Raw genomic sequence first — 15169 nt, 5'->3', positions numbered from 1 at the left:
ACTGTGAAATGAAGATAAAAAACAAGTCAGTTTTGAATAACCATGCATCTATCCTTGATTAATTATATATACTTATGTTACGATTTTTTTTATACATTTGATAATATTTTAGACTGATCTCTGTGTATTTATGTTTCTGAATTTAAATTTGACCAGTTGAAATGTCCGGATTGTAAGAGGCACAAAAATAAATCAATTTATTGATAATGATTATAAAGGAAGGCTGGAATTGATATAATATCTATAGCATCAAAATGACGATATATTTACAATGAACTGAAGTGAGAGAAGCGAAAGCTCATAATTTTAACCTAAAAATTTGCTAAAAAGCCATACCTTTAGTTTCTATCATATTATATAAGTATGTGAAATTCTCTATTAGTCGTTAAGTAAAACGAAGGGTAGGTAAAAAGACGTGTAGTCTAACGAATGGCCAGATAGTACATAAAGGGAGTTAAACATAGCCACACTACATATATACAATAAAATGTGTTTTATCCCTTGACATTTTGGAAACCCAAAGGATTTTGAATATTTAAAATGGGTTAATAGTTATTTTAATTAAAAGCTTGATATCACAGTTTGTCGTCTGCGCTTTAGTTGTTTTATGTTATTTGAAAATGACCAAACAAATATTATTTTGAAAAATAATCAGTAAGTGTAGAGCTAGATTTAGTTAAATATAGACTTGGTTTCCCCCAGACGTTTCTAAATTTAGACTGCGGGGTGTGTTTAAACCAGGACATGTATGTATAGAAGATAGCCCTGGTAAGTTTAGTTTGTTTTTTCATCTCATCATTTGCACGAATTTAAAGATTACTTTCATTTATTTTTGTATATTTTCTTTACAATAATTGTGTCACGTTAATTTAATTGTAAATGTAAGATTAATCTTTAGTCAGATTTACATTGAATTGATCTCGCGATCGATAATCAGACGTAACGTTGGGATCCCAAATATAAAATAAAGTTCGTCTTTTACTAAATTAGTTAGGAGCGGTACTGTCATCGACAAAGAAAGCCGGAAACGTGAATTTTTAACATCAGATCAGCGATCGTTTTCGCTCCGTTACTCTTCGCTAGCGTAAGTTATGATAAGATTCTTAACGAGATTGGTTTTAACACAACGACGCACTCGCAATTCTCAAGTATGTGACCGAACTTATTTTCGGCATCCGTAAAAAAAAATGTACGTGTACATATTCCATTGATTTTTAAGTTTACATAAAAGGTTGTTTTGTTGTTGCCCAGCAAACACATGACGTTGTTTCAACGTTGCTCAGACGTTAGAGTCCGACGTTGGATAGACGTTGGAATTTAGTTGTATATGAAAGTTTTTTAGACGTCAGAATCCGTCGTCAATCCAACGTCATAAAATGACATAAATCCAACCGATATGTAACGTATATACAACTACTTTCCAACCTATTCCCAACGTGAATCCAACCAGTTTCCAACATGATTCCAACCAGTTACTGACGTAATACCAACTAGTTTCCAACGTAATTCCAACCAATTCCCAACATGAATCTGACCCGTTTTCTTTAAATAATTCCCAAATAGGAGAAAATACAAAACTTTCTATACTCGAGAAGTGATTTTATTATTCAAGAAAGTAATCATAAAAACAATTAAACAAACTATTCATGTAAAACTTACTATACAGTAAATATATATTTCCAACATATATGCATAACATCAAAAAAGGACTTACTTTTAATCATTTATAGTGATAATAAAATAGTGTTTGATATTTATAAAATGTATATAAACTATTAAAATTTAAAAAAAAAGTAAGAGCTACATGTCTTTTCAAAATTGTTCAACATTTATCAGACCTCTTTCAGTCAATACAATAATACACATTGTGTAATCCAAAATTATAACAAATAACAGTCAACAAATCATTTTCATTTAAAGGTCTACAGTATACATTAACTACTATTATCTATTACAACATATGTCAATTAAAGTTTACAACATGCTTAAAAAGGTTTTCTTTTAAAAACTCATAGAAAATGGAATTCATGGAAAATAAACCTTTCATTTGCAGTTGATTTCATCGGTAACAAAATCGGATAAGTGAGGGAAAATATTCCTTTCTGTCAAAATTAAATGTAACACACAAAACAATAATATTCACTTTTAAAGAAAGTAGGTGATTTTTTTTATCTTTTTTCTTCCAAAACTAACTTAAAAATATTAAATTTGGAGATATACCCCTCCATGTGAATATTTCTGATATACTAAACGTTCACCACTGGATCCTGATTATTTTCATCTACGAAGACACTGTGTCAAATAATCATGTAAAAACTTTTTTTGAGGTTCAACTTGTCTTTTCCCCTTGAAACTGCAAAAAAGAAATAAATAGGTGTACATAGCAACTAAAATGGTCTTATATCAATAATATTAAATTTCAATATTATTACCCATAGATTACCCTAGCATATCATAAATAAGAAACATGTCGATTGATGATGTAGAACACTCAAAAACTATAACTTCAAATATATGTAATTTGCAAAACAGTAACATGTAAAGGTGCAAATTCAATCATAAGACATTTCACGTAATTATTTTACTTTTGATTAACAGTTAATTTGGACAAAACAGAAATTATAGTAAATAACAAAATCAAAATCCATATATTACCTAAATTTGATGTCCTCATCATTCTTTTATGTCCAAATGTTTTTTTCTGTCGACTGTTTTTCATGTATACAAATATATACATTGTTATTAGCTAATTGTCATCAGCCATTTTACAGACTTTTTTTTTCTTACTTGGAAAAAGACAGCGCCCGTCCAAAATTATCTCGGTGTCTCTTTGACAAGTCTAATTAGTTGGACTAGCATGCAGTAAGTTTAATAATAATCTACCTTAAAATATAGCACTTACTTTTTATTATGCCAGTTGTCTTCTATGATGTCTATAATGTCCTTTGTCTTTGTTTGAATTTAAAAAAAAACAAGTTGTTGTTGTAGCCTCGTTTTGAAATTCATCAAGTTTCCATTATGTTTTCAATTAATTTGAAATACTAACATTGTTCCTTTCTATTGTCTAGTATGACAAAAAAATATTTTAAAAATACAATGGATGTGAAGAAAAAAAAATGAATAACAAAATTCGAATGATTATCTTGAACTGAAATAAGAGCCACCTATCGGGTTTATAAATCAGAACAAAGGGAAGTTACTCAATCAAGACTACTATGTTAGATTTCATTGAAATCCGACGTCCTATCGACGTAATTCCAACACGTTGATACGACGTCGTAAATACAACGTTGTTTCAACGTTGTATTAAGGATTTTGACGTCGCGACATAAATCCAACTTAGATCCAACGTTGAAACAACGTCAGGTGTTTGCTGGGTGCTTTTTGTTGTTGTTGTTGTTTTTTTTGTTTGTTTTTTTTTTCTCTCGATTTGTTTCTTTTGCCATACATGGCATATTTTTCGAATGTCTCGATTTGGATGTCAGTATATATAGAGATGATACAAAGTTAAAAAATATCTATAAATATAGGATCTTTTTTCATCGAGTTGTATGAAAGTAAATATTTCATTAATGGTAGCCACGAGTGAAAAATGATAACTTTCATACCACAATATGAAAAGAAATCCTGCATCTAAAAATACATGAATAGTGTGTCTACTATACATTTTTGTACAACACAATTTGAAAGACTTTCCCTTAAATTGTATTGTGTGTATTGGCTGAATTTAGAAGAAAGTAGTCCGACAAAACACCAGTGAAAATACGGAAAATATGCTTCACTGTAGAGAAAAATAGTTTTACAGTTAAAATATGGAAAATGAAAATACGCATTTATTTCATCAATATTTCTCAATATTTCATTTATAGGTATATTATAAACTATGTTTATGTGCGCATGTTTCAAGTTCTTTCCTGTATTTGTGATATTTACAAAACTGTGTTATGCGAAACTGTTGATTTTATCGATAGTTTAATCGCTAATTAGCATTGCCTATAGTCTAACACTGTGAAACTATTGAATTTTAACTTCAATTTGAATGCTTTATGGTTTCAGTTTAATTTCTCAATTTCTGTAACATTTCAACGCCGGGTGTACGCAGTATCCAGAATCAAAATCGCATTCAACGTGAAATACTGACGAGAAAGGAAAGACTTGTGTCAAGGCATTTGTAATATTAAAACTAGAAGTAAGGACATGTTCTTTGCACTCAAATCTATTCTGATTGCTTTACATGACTCGTTTTTGTTCAAAATACCGGTTGATAAAATGTAAGCGGTATCACAATTTTGAGGATTTGCACGCATGGTATGACCTCCTTGTGATTATATAACTACCCATCTGAACTCCAAACCGTGCATTTTCATACAATATATTACACCACAATGCACTCAGAATCCAGATATTATTTCCTTATTGAAATACAACACTCTACACTGTTTGTGCAAACGTGAAATATAGTTTTACAATTGTTTTAAGTTCTTAAATTTCCCTGCTCTTTTTTCAGAACAATGGCTATTTCAAAATTCGAAAATGTTTTTGACACGTGGGTTTATCCAAGGGTTTACTTTTTCGAAAGACGATTCAAAGATGTACACAAACGATTTACAAATGTTATCGGTAAGTTTTAACTTACCTTAAATTTTGTGAGCTCGTGTTATTGACATTTCGTCCAAAATCTTTTAGACTTTTTAATTTGTTAACTTAAAGACGAATATTTGCTTTATTTAACAATGATGAAGAGCGTATTTAGATGATGAAGATTATTATCATCTTTTCAGTTCATAACGCTACATTTTTCTAAACTTCAGATTCTTATCCCTTATTAAATATATTCGTTTTGCTTTTCCTATCTACAATGTAATTAAATAACTAACGCAGATTTTTTCTTATAGATAACGGTGCATATCCTATCGTATTCAAGCCGAAAAGCGAGGTAGTTGATAGGACGCATCATTTGAAAGACATGCTTGAAAAGCCACTGGGCGTATATGTCATCGGGAAAAACAATATTGACAAAGACGATTTGGTTATAGCCTCAGAGGAACCGCGTCCGTCAGAGAGCGTAAAGAAATCTTTCTGGGGGAAAAAGATCGGAAAGGCAGCAGTCAAAGGGCATGGATTTACCGTAGTTTTGCTGCACATTAGTATAAAGGATATTGATGAAAAGGGATTGAAGGTATATAACTATTGTATTTTAACACTAAGGGCTAATTGCATATAACTATATGCCTATTTATAGAACCAAAGTCATAGACTAGGCTTAAACTGAGATGGATTGCATTAAAGTTGAATTAGATCAATCTGATTAAAATTTGCTCCTAAATAACGCTATGCATTAGGATCTGACATCCACCCATAGGTCACCTTCTCGTGGTATTTCAAACAACCAATCATTGATTAGCTTTCATTATTTTGAAAGTGATGCGGTTTCTAATTTTTATACTTGGAAAACCAATAATAAGTTGGTAATTTTCACAATTTCGAGAATAAACATGACGTTGTCCATATAGCCGACAGGTAAACTGGCAAAACAATCTTGCCTGTGAAAAAATAACTCTATTATTTCAAGTTGATTTGTTAAAAATTACTTCAAACATTTTCTTTCTGACAAAAATTAACAATTTGTTTAACTTCCAAATATAACGGTATTTGATACTTCTTCTAATGCCTGTCTGTAAAACCCGGTTTGATTGCATGGCTAATACCCCGGTCACATATTCACGGAATACGCCCACGGAAGAGCCACGGATTAATTCCGGCATCGTCCGTAGCTACCCGTACTGGTCAGTAGCTCTCCGTATTGTAACCGTAATCATTCGTAGTAGTCCTTGAATATCCGTAGCAATCCTTGACAATTTTTGAACATGCACAAAAATTTGCTACGGAAAAATCAACCGTAGCGTATCCCTGCTAGTCCGTATTAAACCGTACTGATACGTACTGGTCCGTACGAAAACCGTACTAGTCCGTACTGATTCGTAGTCCACTAACTTGTCAAGGATTTCCACGGTTTGGTACGGAGAACTACGTATTTGTACGGTTACCTACGTATAAGCTACGGTTTTAATACGGATAAATACGGCATTGTCACGGAAAGCCACGATCGTAATACGTTGTACCACGGAGAGGCAGGGATTAGCACGGTCTTTTACGGTTTATTGCGTTGCAACACGAAACAGTACGGAATTGAACGGACCACTACTGTTTAGTACGGATGAATTAAGTATCATGTACTTTTTCAAGGGTATAAATACTACCTTCTTGTTAAAAACAGACATTTTTGCGAGAACATTCAATAAATAATAATTGCCATTAACTGGCTGCAACTTTATATTGAAATGGCTCAGAATGCGGAGGCAGTGGTCGGGCTGCTTGATGACATGCATAGAGGTCAAAATATATTAATTATATCGTACTAGAATTCATAAGTAATAGAATAACATTGTAATGTTAGATATTTTACAAGCATTGGATCGTGAAATTGGATAAATATGTACATAAAACGAGGTGTCGCATAAGCCTCGGACGCTGGCCCTTGAGTGATAATAAGATTAATTAACAAGCTTTTTACATATTTTTAAAACATAAACATTCACGATAATTATTAAAATTAAAAGAGGAGCAGTATTGATCAACATTTTTCATTAATTATTACTAGTCCATATCTAATCAGGTAAGAGAAGACAGACGTGATGGTGGACTAGAGATGGGTTTTTATGAAGACCCCTTCATGTTTAGTATGAGGTTCTCATTTCCTAACTTTTTAAGGACCCAGCGTCCTTCACGAAATTCACTTTAATCGGACCAGATGTGTCTCAGGGGGTCGGACGCGATTAGGCCGAATCCTCTCCGCCAAAATCATTGAACTGTGCAATTCGTTTTCTAGGTGTTGTTTTCTTGTGAGGCATTTTGAAAATGAGCATGCAAGAGGTTGTAGACGGATGTATTAGGTCCGTATAGATCCGTGGTAATTCGTTCTTCTCCGTATCAATTCGTTCTTCTCCGTATCAGACCGTACTTATTCGTACTAACCCGTGCTTATACCGTAGCAGACCGTAGTGTAACCGTAGTACGTCCGTCCTGATTCGTGTCGCTCCGTATCAAACCGTGTCGGTCCGTAACAATTCGTATATCTCCGGGGAGATTATGGTAAATCCGTACTCATACCGTTGTGTGTCCGTACTGGAACCGTAGCGGACTACGGAATTTCACATTTCCGTAGTAATCCGTGAACGATTAGACCGTAGCTCTTCCGTGGCATTATCCGTGAATATGTGACCCGACCGGGGCATAAAAATAGCTTTTTCGGGAAATCCGAATAATAAAGAAGGCGAAACACATATACGGTGGTCATCAGATCTTCATGGAAGATATAAGTAGATCTGAACTTTAGTCATATTTGATTTAGATTAAACCCAAAATTAGTTCAAGTGTTACACATGACAAAGTTTAACCGACCTTGGAGATGGTTTTATCATTTCAACTCAAGATAACACTTAGTGTAATCTAAATACTCATAATTTTACGTGCCAAATCTAATTCCAACACATTAAGATGGAGACAAACAAACCTAACAATAAGTAGTTCTCAAAACAGCTTTAAACTAGCGACGTAAATGGAAGAAATATTTTTATTTTGTTACAAGTATCTAACAAATTACAACGCTTCAAAGTTTAAAAGTTGATTTGGCTTATAGAATTGTCAATAAATGCACACAAAACATTACGCGGATGAATATCATTGCAATCAATGAGCATTGCTCGGCTATTTCCGTAAAGCTTCGGATTATTGTGATCGGAATTAAACGCCCCTAAATGAACATTTGTTATTTAGACTTTCTGAAAAATAAAGCAAGGAGGTTGACTCTAGAACAGGGACGAATTTAGGGCAGTCGACGATTTTTTTTAATCCACGTAAATAAAATGCCATTTTAGCGTTGTCCATTACCGAAGACTTCTGCGCGTATTACACAATTAAATCTGATTGTCGAGTAGTGAAATAATTATATATATATATGTCGGACTGTTTGGGCGAAAAGATTTCCGCTAAATCATTAGCATCAGTGTTAAACAACAGGTATACCTAGAAATTAATAGGAAATACAAACCATGAATTGAAATTCTAAATTTTGAATAGTATGTGTTTATTCTGACTGATTTCATTTAACATCACTGTGCCCCGGGGGTTACACGCGATTTTACAATTTGAGAAGTCTGGAGTTCAAATCTCAGTCGTGGCAACTAATTTTTTATGTGGGTCCTTTTAGCGATTTTAACATTCTTTCTTAATTATTGATAATGTGTGGCTGTCATAAAAAATGAACATAAATGTATCGAACTCAAACTATTTTAGCAGAAAAATCTAAACGCAGTCGCTGCAACTCGGTTGCAAGCTGAATTATAGTATTTCAATATAAACTTATACAGGAAAATACATACAGATGTAAAGTACAATTTAGATTGCAAAGATCAGAAAACACCACAGAGCTCGAAGCTCTTTGATTTTTACCATAATGACATCTTATTTTCAATCTATCGTACCGCTCTTTACTTGTTCGGTATGTTGAGCACGAAGTCTGTCAGAGAAGGGTTTGACTTCCGGTAAAATTTACAGGGAAGAACTGAATATAAGCAGGATTTTCATTGGTCATTTTAAAATTACAAACTGAAAAATAATGACTCCTATTGGCCATTCTAAAATAAGTACAATGTAAAATAATATAAAGGATTTTTCTGAAACGTATACATGTCTAAATCAATTTATCTACAGGAGTTTCTGAAATAACTTTCTAGTTTAATTTTTTCGGATATTTTAAATCTGTGAAATGTGATGGCTTTCTCCCATTAAAACATTTTGCAACATTTAATGATGCTTCAGACTGTTGCCAGAAGACGCGGCAGTCTTCTGTACAAAACTACACTTCCGATAGATGTAGAAAATCAGTAAATGAATTATAATCATAAGAACTTAAGTTACGATGATTAATATAAAAGTAGTTTTTTAATATCCATTTTGCTTAATAACCACGTTTTAACAATGTAAGAAACAACAATTCTGATTAGAGACTAATAAAAACAATGGCTGACATGATATTCGGAAACAATCGGAAAAGTTTGATGATATTATGAACAGCATCAATTCATTCATATCTATTAAATCTACAAAATACCTGCATTTATTCATTATCTACGAAGTCAAAGAAAGATCTGGTTTATATATATACAAGTTTATATATATACAATTCTTACTCTGGTTATTAAATCATATGCTTTCCGTGTCATATGTAGCACCTAATTTCATATTATAGAGAGGATATTTGTTTGTTTTGCATGTAAGATTGAAATATAATTTCACTGAGTGAACACCAGATGCAATATTTTCACGAGTGGCGTAGCCACGAGTGAAAATATAATAGCTGGTGTTCACGAATGAAATATATTTCAATCTTACATGTAAAACAAATGAATTTTCTTTTTATTTCATGCTTTTTAAGTGATTTTAAGTATTTTTTTTACTGATTTTGCCGCGTAACGTCGCGCATTCTCCTATGTGACGTCATCACATCATGACGTCACATCATCAATTTTGAAATATAGTTCTGTTAAATTTCTCTAATTTTGTTACGTTTTTAACATGATGTAAGGTGACATCGACTTTCTTTTCCTAAAGAAGCAAAATTAACGCATGACGGCGTCTATTTCTGCCTGTTAATCCATTTAGTTATGATTTTTTTTTCATCCGCATTCTGATATAGTCCGGCTACAGTGAAAATTATATTTTATAAATTTCACTAGTGGTTTATCAGAATATAATCATCTGATATATTATAATAAAACACTGGAAAGCATGAAATAAAAGCATATATTAATGTGTACATGAATACGTCAGTGTAAGGTACACTTATCTTTTAGAAACATATCTTGCAGTGTTTCCTAGATGCAATCATTAAATGCTATAACAAATCTCCGAAATAACCTGTGCAAATAAAAGCAGTTTTACCTCTTTCGAGTATCTTTTTAAAGATACTTTGTTTACTTGCCAATTCGTATATTGGACCAGCTTACCAGACGCCAAATGGCTTCTCGCTCCGCCCTGTAATCACACTTTGTACGTAAAAGCAAACATTATCTGATAGGGTACCACTGCAGCACACTGCATTCTTTCAATCCAATGTCTAAAAAGTTGATAATTATTAAAAAGAAATACATCAAAGAGTTTATATCTTTCCGAGAATCATTAAATAACAAATGCAAGTTGTAGTTAATGAATGTTTTGCATTCTTGGAGAAAAGACGCTTATGTCAAAACTGACATGGCGATTTATTCTTGTTACTTTAAACTTATGAATTATTAATTTTAATTGTTAACAAAAAAATGAAGGAGTACTCCTTACTTCGCCTGGCGTGCTTAACTTTAGAAATAAGATAAAGTCAAGCGTGACCCCCGCTATAAAGAACCAACGCTATAATAACTCGTCATAAAACATTTTTTTCTGCTAGTGTTATTTTTCTTTAGGATTAAATGAAAGTGTGAGAATAATGCATCGAACGTATTATAATTGTGTTGTTTATTTTTGGAACAAACGTCAATTACAGAAAGTTGTAACCATGCATAAAGTGTCAAATAGTACTTCATTAAATAACTCATTCGGCCATTTGTAATTTTTATAATAAATAACCAAAATTCGTTTCTGAATTTAAATAAATTCCTTTCCTTTTGAAAATGCTGACGCAATTATGAAAGAGGGAAAACGGAACGCAAAGGCAATATCTAACGTATTAAAACTTTTATGCATCAAAATTGAATTTCCTCAATATTTCAGAAAGTTCTAGACATAGTAAAGGAGTTCACGTCTAAACATCTGAAGAAAATGACGGTATCTCCAGACTCAATACTCATCCTTTGTCAGCCGAAGACCACTTGCGATCAATCGAAATTGGATTCATTTCAACAAAGGGTACAAAATGATGTCAAAGAAAAATTTCAGTTAGAACTTCAACTCGGTCAGATACTATTTTCTAAAGAGAAACAGACAATAAGCACTAAAATTTCAGGTATACTTGAAGCAAAGGTTATTGACGGATTGTGCACCATGAAAGCACATTTAGAGGGTTTTATTAAAGGTGTGAGCAATTTTTTGATGGAGAAAGTAGATGTTGTAGAGTCAGATAAATTAATAAACGCACTACAGGGATTTTTGAAAAACGGGATGGGCTTTGTTGACATATTAGCGGACAGCAGAAGCAAGTCTTTGAAGTTTGAAGATGTTCTTTTAAAAAATATAGTACGCGTTATTAGATGTGCTATCCTGGAACCTCTGTCAATGAAGTTTGATCTTACACAAGACGTCTGTAATCAGGTTGCGTTTGAATTGATGCTGGACGAAAAAATGAAAGAAAATATTTCAAGAAACACACGTTACCATCTCAGTAAAGTGGAAAAGCATTCTTGCGATTTAGAGGAAGCTATAAAGCAAGGTAACAAATGGTACAGTTTTCCAAGTAGAGACTTTTTGTTCGTTGCTTACCCGCTACGCGACGACATCAAAAGTGCAGTCCTAAACTTCGAGAAACATCTTGCAGCTTTGCAAAAAAATGTTATTGTTATGAAGAAGATGATCTTTGAAATTAAAGGGAATATTAAATTGTCCCCATTCATACAAGAAGACTTGAGTATCCCAGAATGCAAAACAGAAAGGTCCGAGGAACTGAGGAAAGAGTTATTTGCGTAAGTACTTTGAAATAAATCCGAATATTTGTATCGCATCCTTAATGGTTTTCTCAATTAATATATGCATATTATGTATACTAGTTCTTTGATTATCTTCTACTTTTATTGTTATTCTAATGTATAACAAGAACTATCGCAATTGTTTTAGAATTAGTTTTACTTCAGCCAATTGAACTAGTTTATTATATCTTCAATTGTTAAGAATAAGATTACTCTAAAAACCTGTATATAATCCCTGAACTAGACATCGTAGAAAAAAGAAAAAAAAAACATTTTTGTCGATTTGAAATTCTAGTGTATTGACTTAGATATGATACCTAGTAATTTTATATGTTGTGAAATATATGTTTTAGAATTGAAGGTGTGTATGGTATGGGACGAATATTTGGTGAGTGGGAAATCCATGTCGAAAACGAGACGGCTGAACAATTGGTAAAGGCTCTTATAATTGATTATAGAATAAGACATCCAATTCGCATCCGACGAGTTATAAAGAAAGCAACACCGCTAGCAGGAGGTCAAGTAGAGCATGGAATAGCGTTAGAAACACAGACACCAAGTGATCCCAATAGATATCAGTCAGGTACCCTAGGAATGTTTGCAGACGGCACCAATAACGAATTATTTGCTCTGACATGTGGACATGTCGTAAATGTTTCTGATGGAAAGGATCACGAAGTGTACATACCTGATGGTACTGGGAATAGAACGTTGTTAGGTACAAGCTCTCCTGACCGAACAGTTCTGACTGGCAGTCTCCCAACTCGTCTTGTTGACTTAGCTGCTGTCAAGGTTTTTGATTCAGTTGTCCCAATGTGTACCAAATACCTTAAGGATGACGACGGTATGTTAAAGAATGCCGTTCTTTCAACTGAAAGTATTGCTGACCTAGAGTCAAAATACGTATTTAAATACGGTGCTGCTACAGACTTAACTAAAGGCATCATTTGCTCTGCAAACTACCGTATTGGGTATATGCCAAATGCATATATAATATTGATTGACCCTTTACCAGATATCAGTACTGTTGAATACGCAATGCGAGGAGATAGCGGCTCTGTAAATTGCATGCCGTATTTAGAAAAAAGGACAATTCAGGTTGTGTCTATGCTGAGTGCCGGAGAATTAAGACTTCAAGACCAAGAAGAAGAACATTCATTTTCATTCCATTTGGGAACAGGTTTAGAAGTACTTAGAAATACACCATCTGGGATACAGTTACATGTTCCGTCTGAATACAGCGGACGGCAAATGTACTGATAAAACAATTCAATAATGAGTAAATGATTGCAATTTATGACACATATTACGAATAATGATACATTGACATTTTTGGAAGAAATTCATGCACGTGTAAATATGAGCATCGATGTGAAAGAAGTATATCGTTGGAATTCCATGTTAATTGTTTTGCTGTCTTCATTTCTTTCATGTTTAATTAATTGTATTCATTGAATTGATTTTATAAAGTGAATTGTTTGTTTGTTTGTTTGTTTGTTTGATTGATCGTCGGTGTTACTTATTACCAAATCAGAAAAATAATACTTATGTGATTCGATGTTAGTAAAACTGTTGAATAAAAGCGTACCTGACACGACTATTATAAATAGATGTAAATAAATGTTTCTATTGTTTTTATTCTACCGAGTTCATTTTACTTACAAAATGTTAATAGTATTTAACCAGTGTTTACTTTTGATATTTTTATCTCTGTCCTATGTGTCATTCTCATGGTCTAATATTTATATTTTAAAGTATCATCATGGAGACTTTTTGTATGATTTTGTTTCCCAATGTTTGATTAGAATATTTTCTGTTACACAGCTGCATGAGAATAAAAATGTTTTACATGTACATGATACCAATTTTAAAATGACTTGTGTTAAAGTTTGTTTCACTTATAGGACGATGCTTTATGAATGTTTATATTTTTACATGATAGAATTATTTCGTAATCATTTTATCACTGATAAATTGTAGATTATCTTACTTCGTGATCATTTAATCACATTTTAATGATTTGAGATTGTCATTCTTTACTGATTTTAAATCAGTTTTATATAATTTGACAATTATAGCATATTATAGATTCTTACCTTTTCTAAAGTTTACGACAAGTAATATTGATGAATTGTTATAACTGTTGCAAATGATAAGTCTTTGTAATGTTTGCCTTAATATAACATGTATTATCATTAACTTAAGCGTACATTTATATTTTTATTTTTTCTTATTCTGTAATTTGAAGAAGTATGAGTATGTGAATAAAATTGCGAGAGAAAGAAAACATAACCAATTAGATATCGTATTTTTCAAGGGAAAATTATTGAAATAAATGAATACAACCTTTTTCACTTATACATGTTCATTTTGCTTAATGAACTTTAACTATTAATTCATAATTTTTACTTATGATATATTGTTCTATGCATATGTCTGCAGATGATGTTTTCAAGAATGTTTCTTTTTCATGTCTTGATATCCATATTGACACACAATAAATGAAGTATTATAGTATTATTTCCGGGAATGAGAAGAGCGATTGCGTCATGCTTTATATGTATTTTCATATGTCATCCGTTAAGAGCTTTATATTCGTTTGAAATTCTATTTTATATGCAAAATTAGTGTTTGTGGATCAAGGTCAATACACATTGGTTTGCACATATTCATGATTCTTGATAAGAAATGATTTTGTATTTGAAATCTAGATACTTAATTATGTTTGCAAAGAAAACGGCAGATGGGGTGGGGAAGTTTCTTGGTCGAGAAAAACAGATCGCTTAGTACTTCATTCAGCGCTGGAGGCTTGAATCCTACTAGGGATATGTCATGTCCATTCCACGCAGAGGGAAGGTGATTATTTCGAGCATGAAATATGAGTTAAACGCATTTAGGTCTCCAACCAACTGTGAAAGCTTAAAGGGTGCCATAAGTATATTATCTTTGTTGGTGTCATTCATAACAGAAATTAGCATGTTTTCTTTCTTTGCTTTATACATAACTTTGTTTGTATGAAATATGTTAAAGATGAATAAATGAAGGAATGCATGGTTGCGTTGCGTGTTATTTTTCATTTGTAAAAAAGTTTAAAAAAAGGATTGTTTTTTTTCCTCGGAATGTATTCAACAATGATATGTGCATGTTAAGACGTGTCAGTTGCAGAGAATAGTTTGTACTCAAAGTGGGAGACTGTCTCTAAATTGAAATATCTATAATTAATACCATGAACTAATTTTAATGTAAACGGTGTCTGACGACGCTTTCGATAGAAATATGTGTTGAATATGAATTAAACCGATAAAATTTATATAAAAAAAAGCTTATGCTTATTTTTAATTTTTATTTCTTAATCATACATTTGACAATTGATTCTAAAATATCAATATTTTGAAAGGGTTTTTTATCTCCCTGATTAAAAGTCGGGAGGCTATGGG

At 32.4% G+C, this 15169-nt stretch overlaps 1 protein-coding gene across 3 annotated transcripts; it reads left to right on the top strand.

Annotated features, from left to right (window-relative positions):
- The first annotated feature begins 625 nt into the window (after window positions 1-625).
- On the top strand, window positions 626-14784 carry LOC132741204 (uncharacterized). Of its 3 annotated transcripts, none has more exons than XM_060729323.1 (6): window positions 628-768; window positions 4057-4189; window positions 4508-4620; window positions 4896-5179; window positions 10825-11729; window positions 12086-14784. In XM_060729323.1, the coding sequence occupies exons 3-6, from the start codon at window positions 4512-4514 to the stop codon at window positions 12990-12992; spliced, it is 2205 nt and encodes a 734-aa protein (XP_060585306.1). In that variant the 5' UTR covers window positions 628-768; window positions 4057-4189; window positions 4508-4511; the 3' UTR covers window positions 12993-14784. The 3 variants fall into 3 exon arrangements, with proteins under 3 accessions (XP_060585308.1, XP_060585306.1, XP_060585307.1); XM_060729324.1 differs by lacking the exon at window positions 628-768 and adding an exon at window positions 941-1084; XM_060729325.1 differs by lacking the exon at window positions 4057-4189 and having other exon boundaries at window positions 626-768.
- The last annotated feature ends 385 nt before the right edge of the window (window positions 14785-15169 follow it).

Source organism: Ruditapes philippinarum, unplaced genomic scaffold (genome assembly GCF_026571515.1).
Source record: "Ruditapes philippinarum isolate M1 unplaced genomic scaffold, ASM2657151v2 ctg2351_1_1_1_1, whole genome shotgun sequence".
Lineage (NCBI taxonomy): Eukaryota > Metazoa > Mollusca > Bivalvia > Venerida > Veneridae > Ruditapes > Ruditapes philippinarum.
This window is presented reverse-complemented; position numbering and strand designations above follow the sequence as displayed.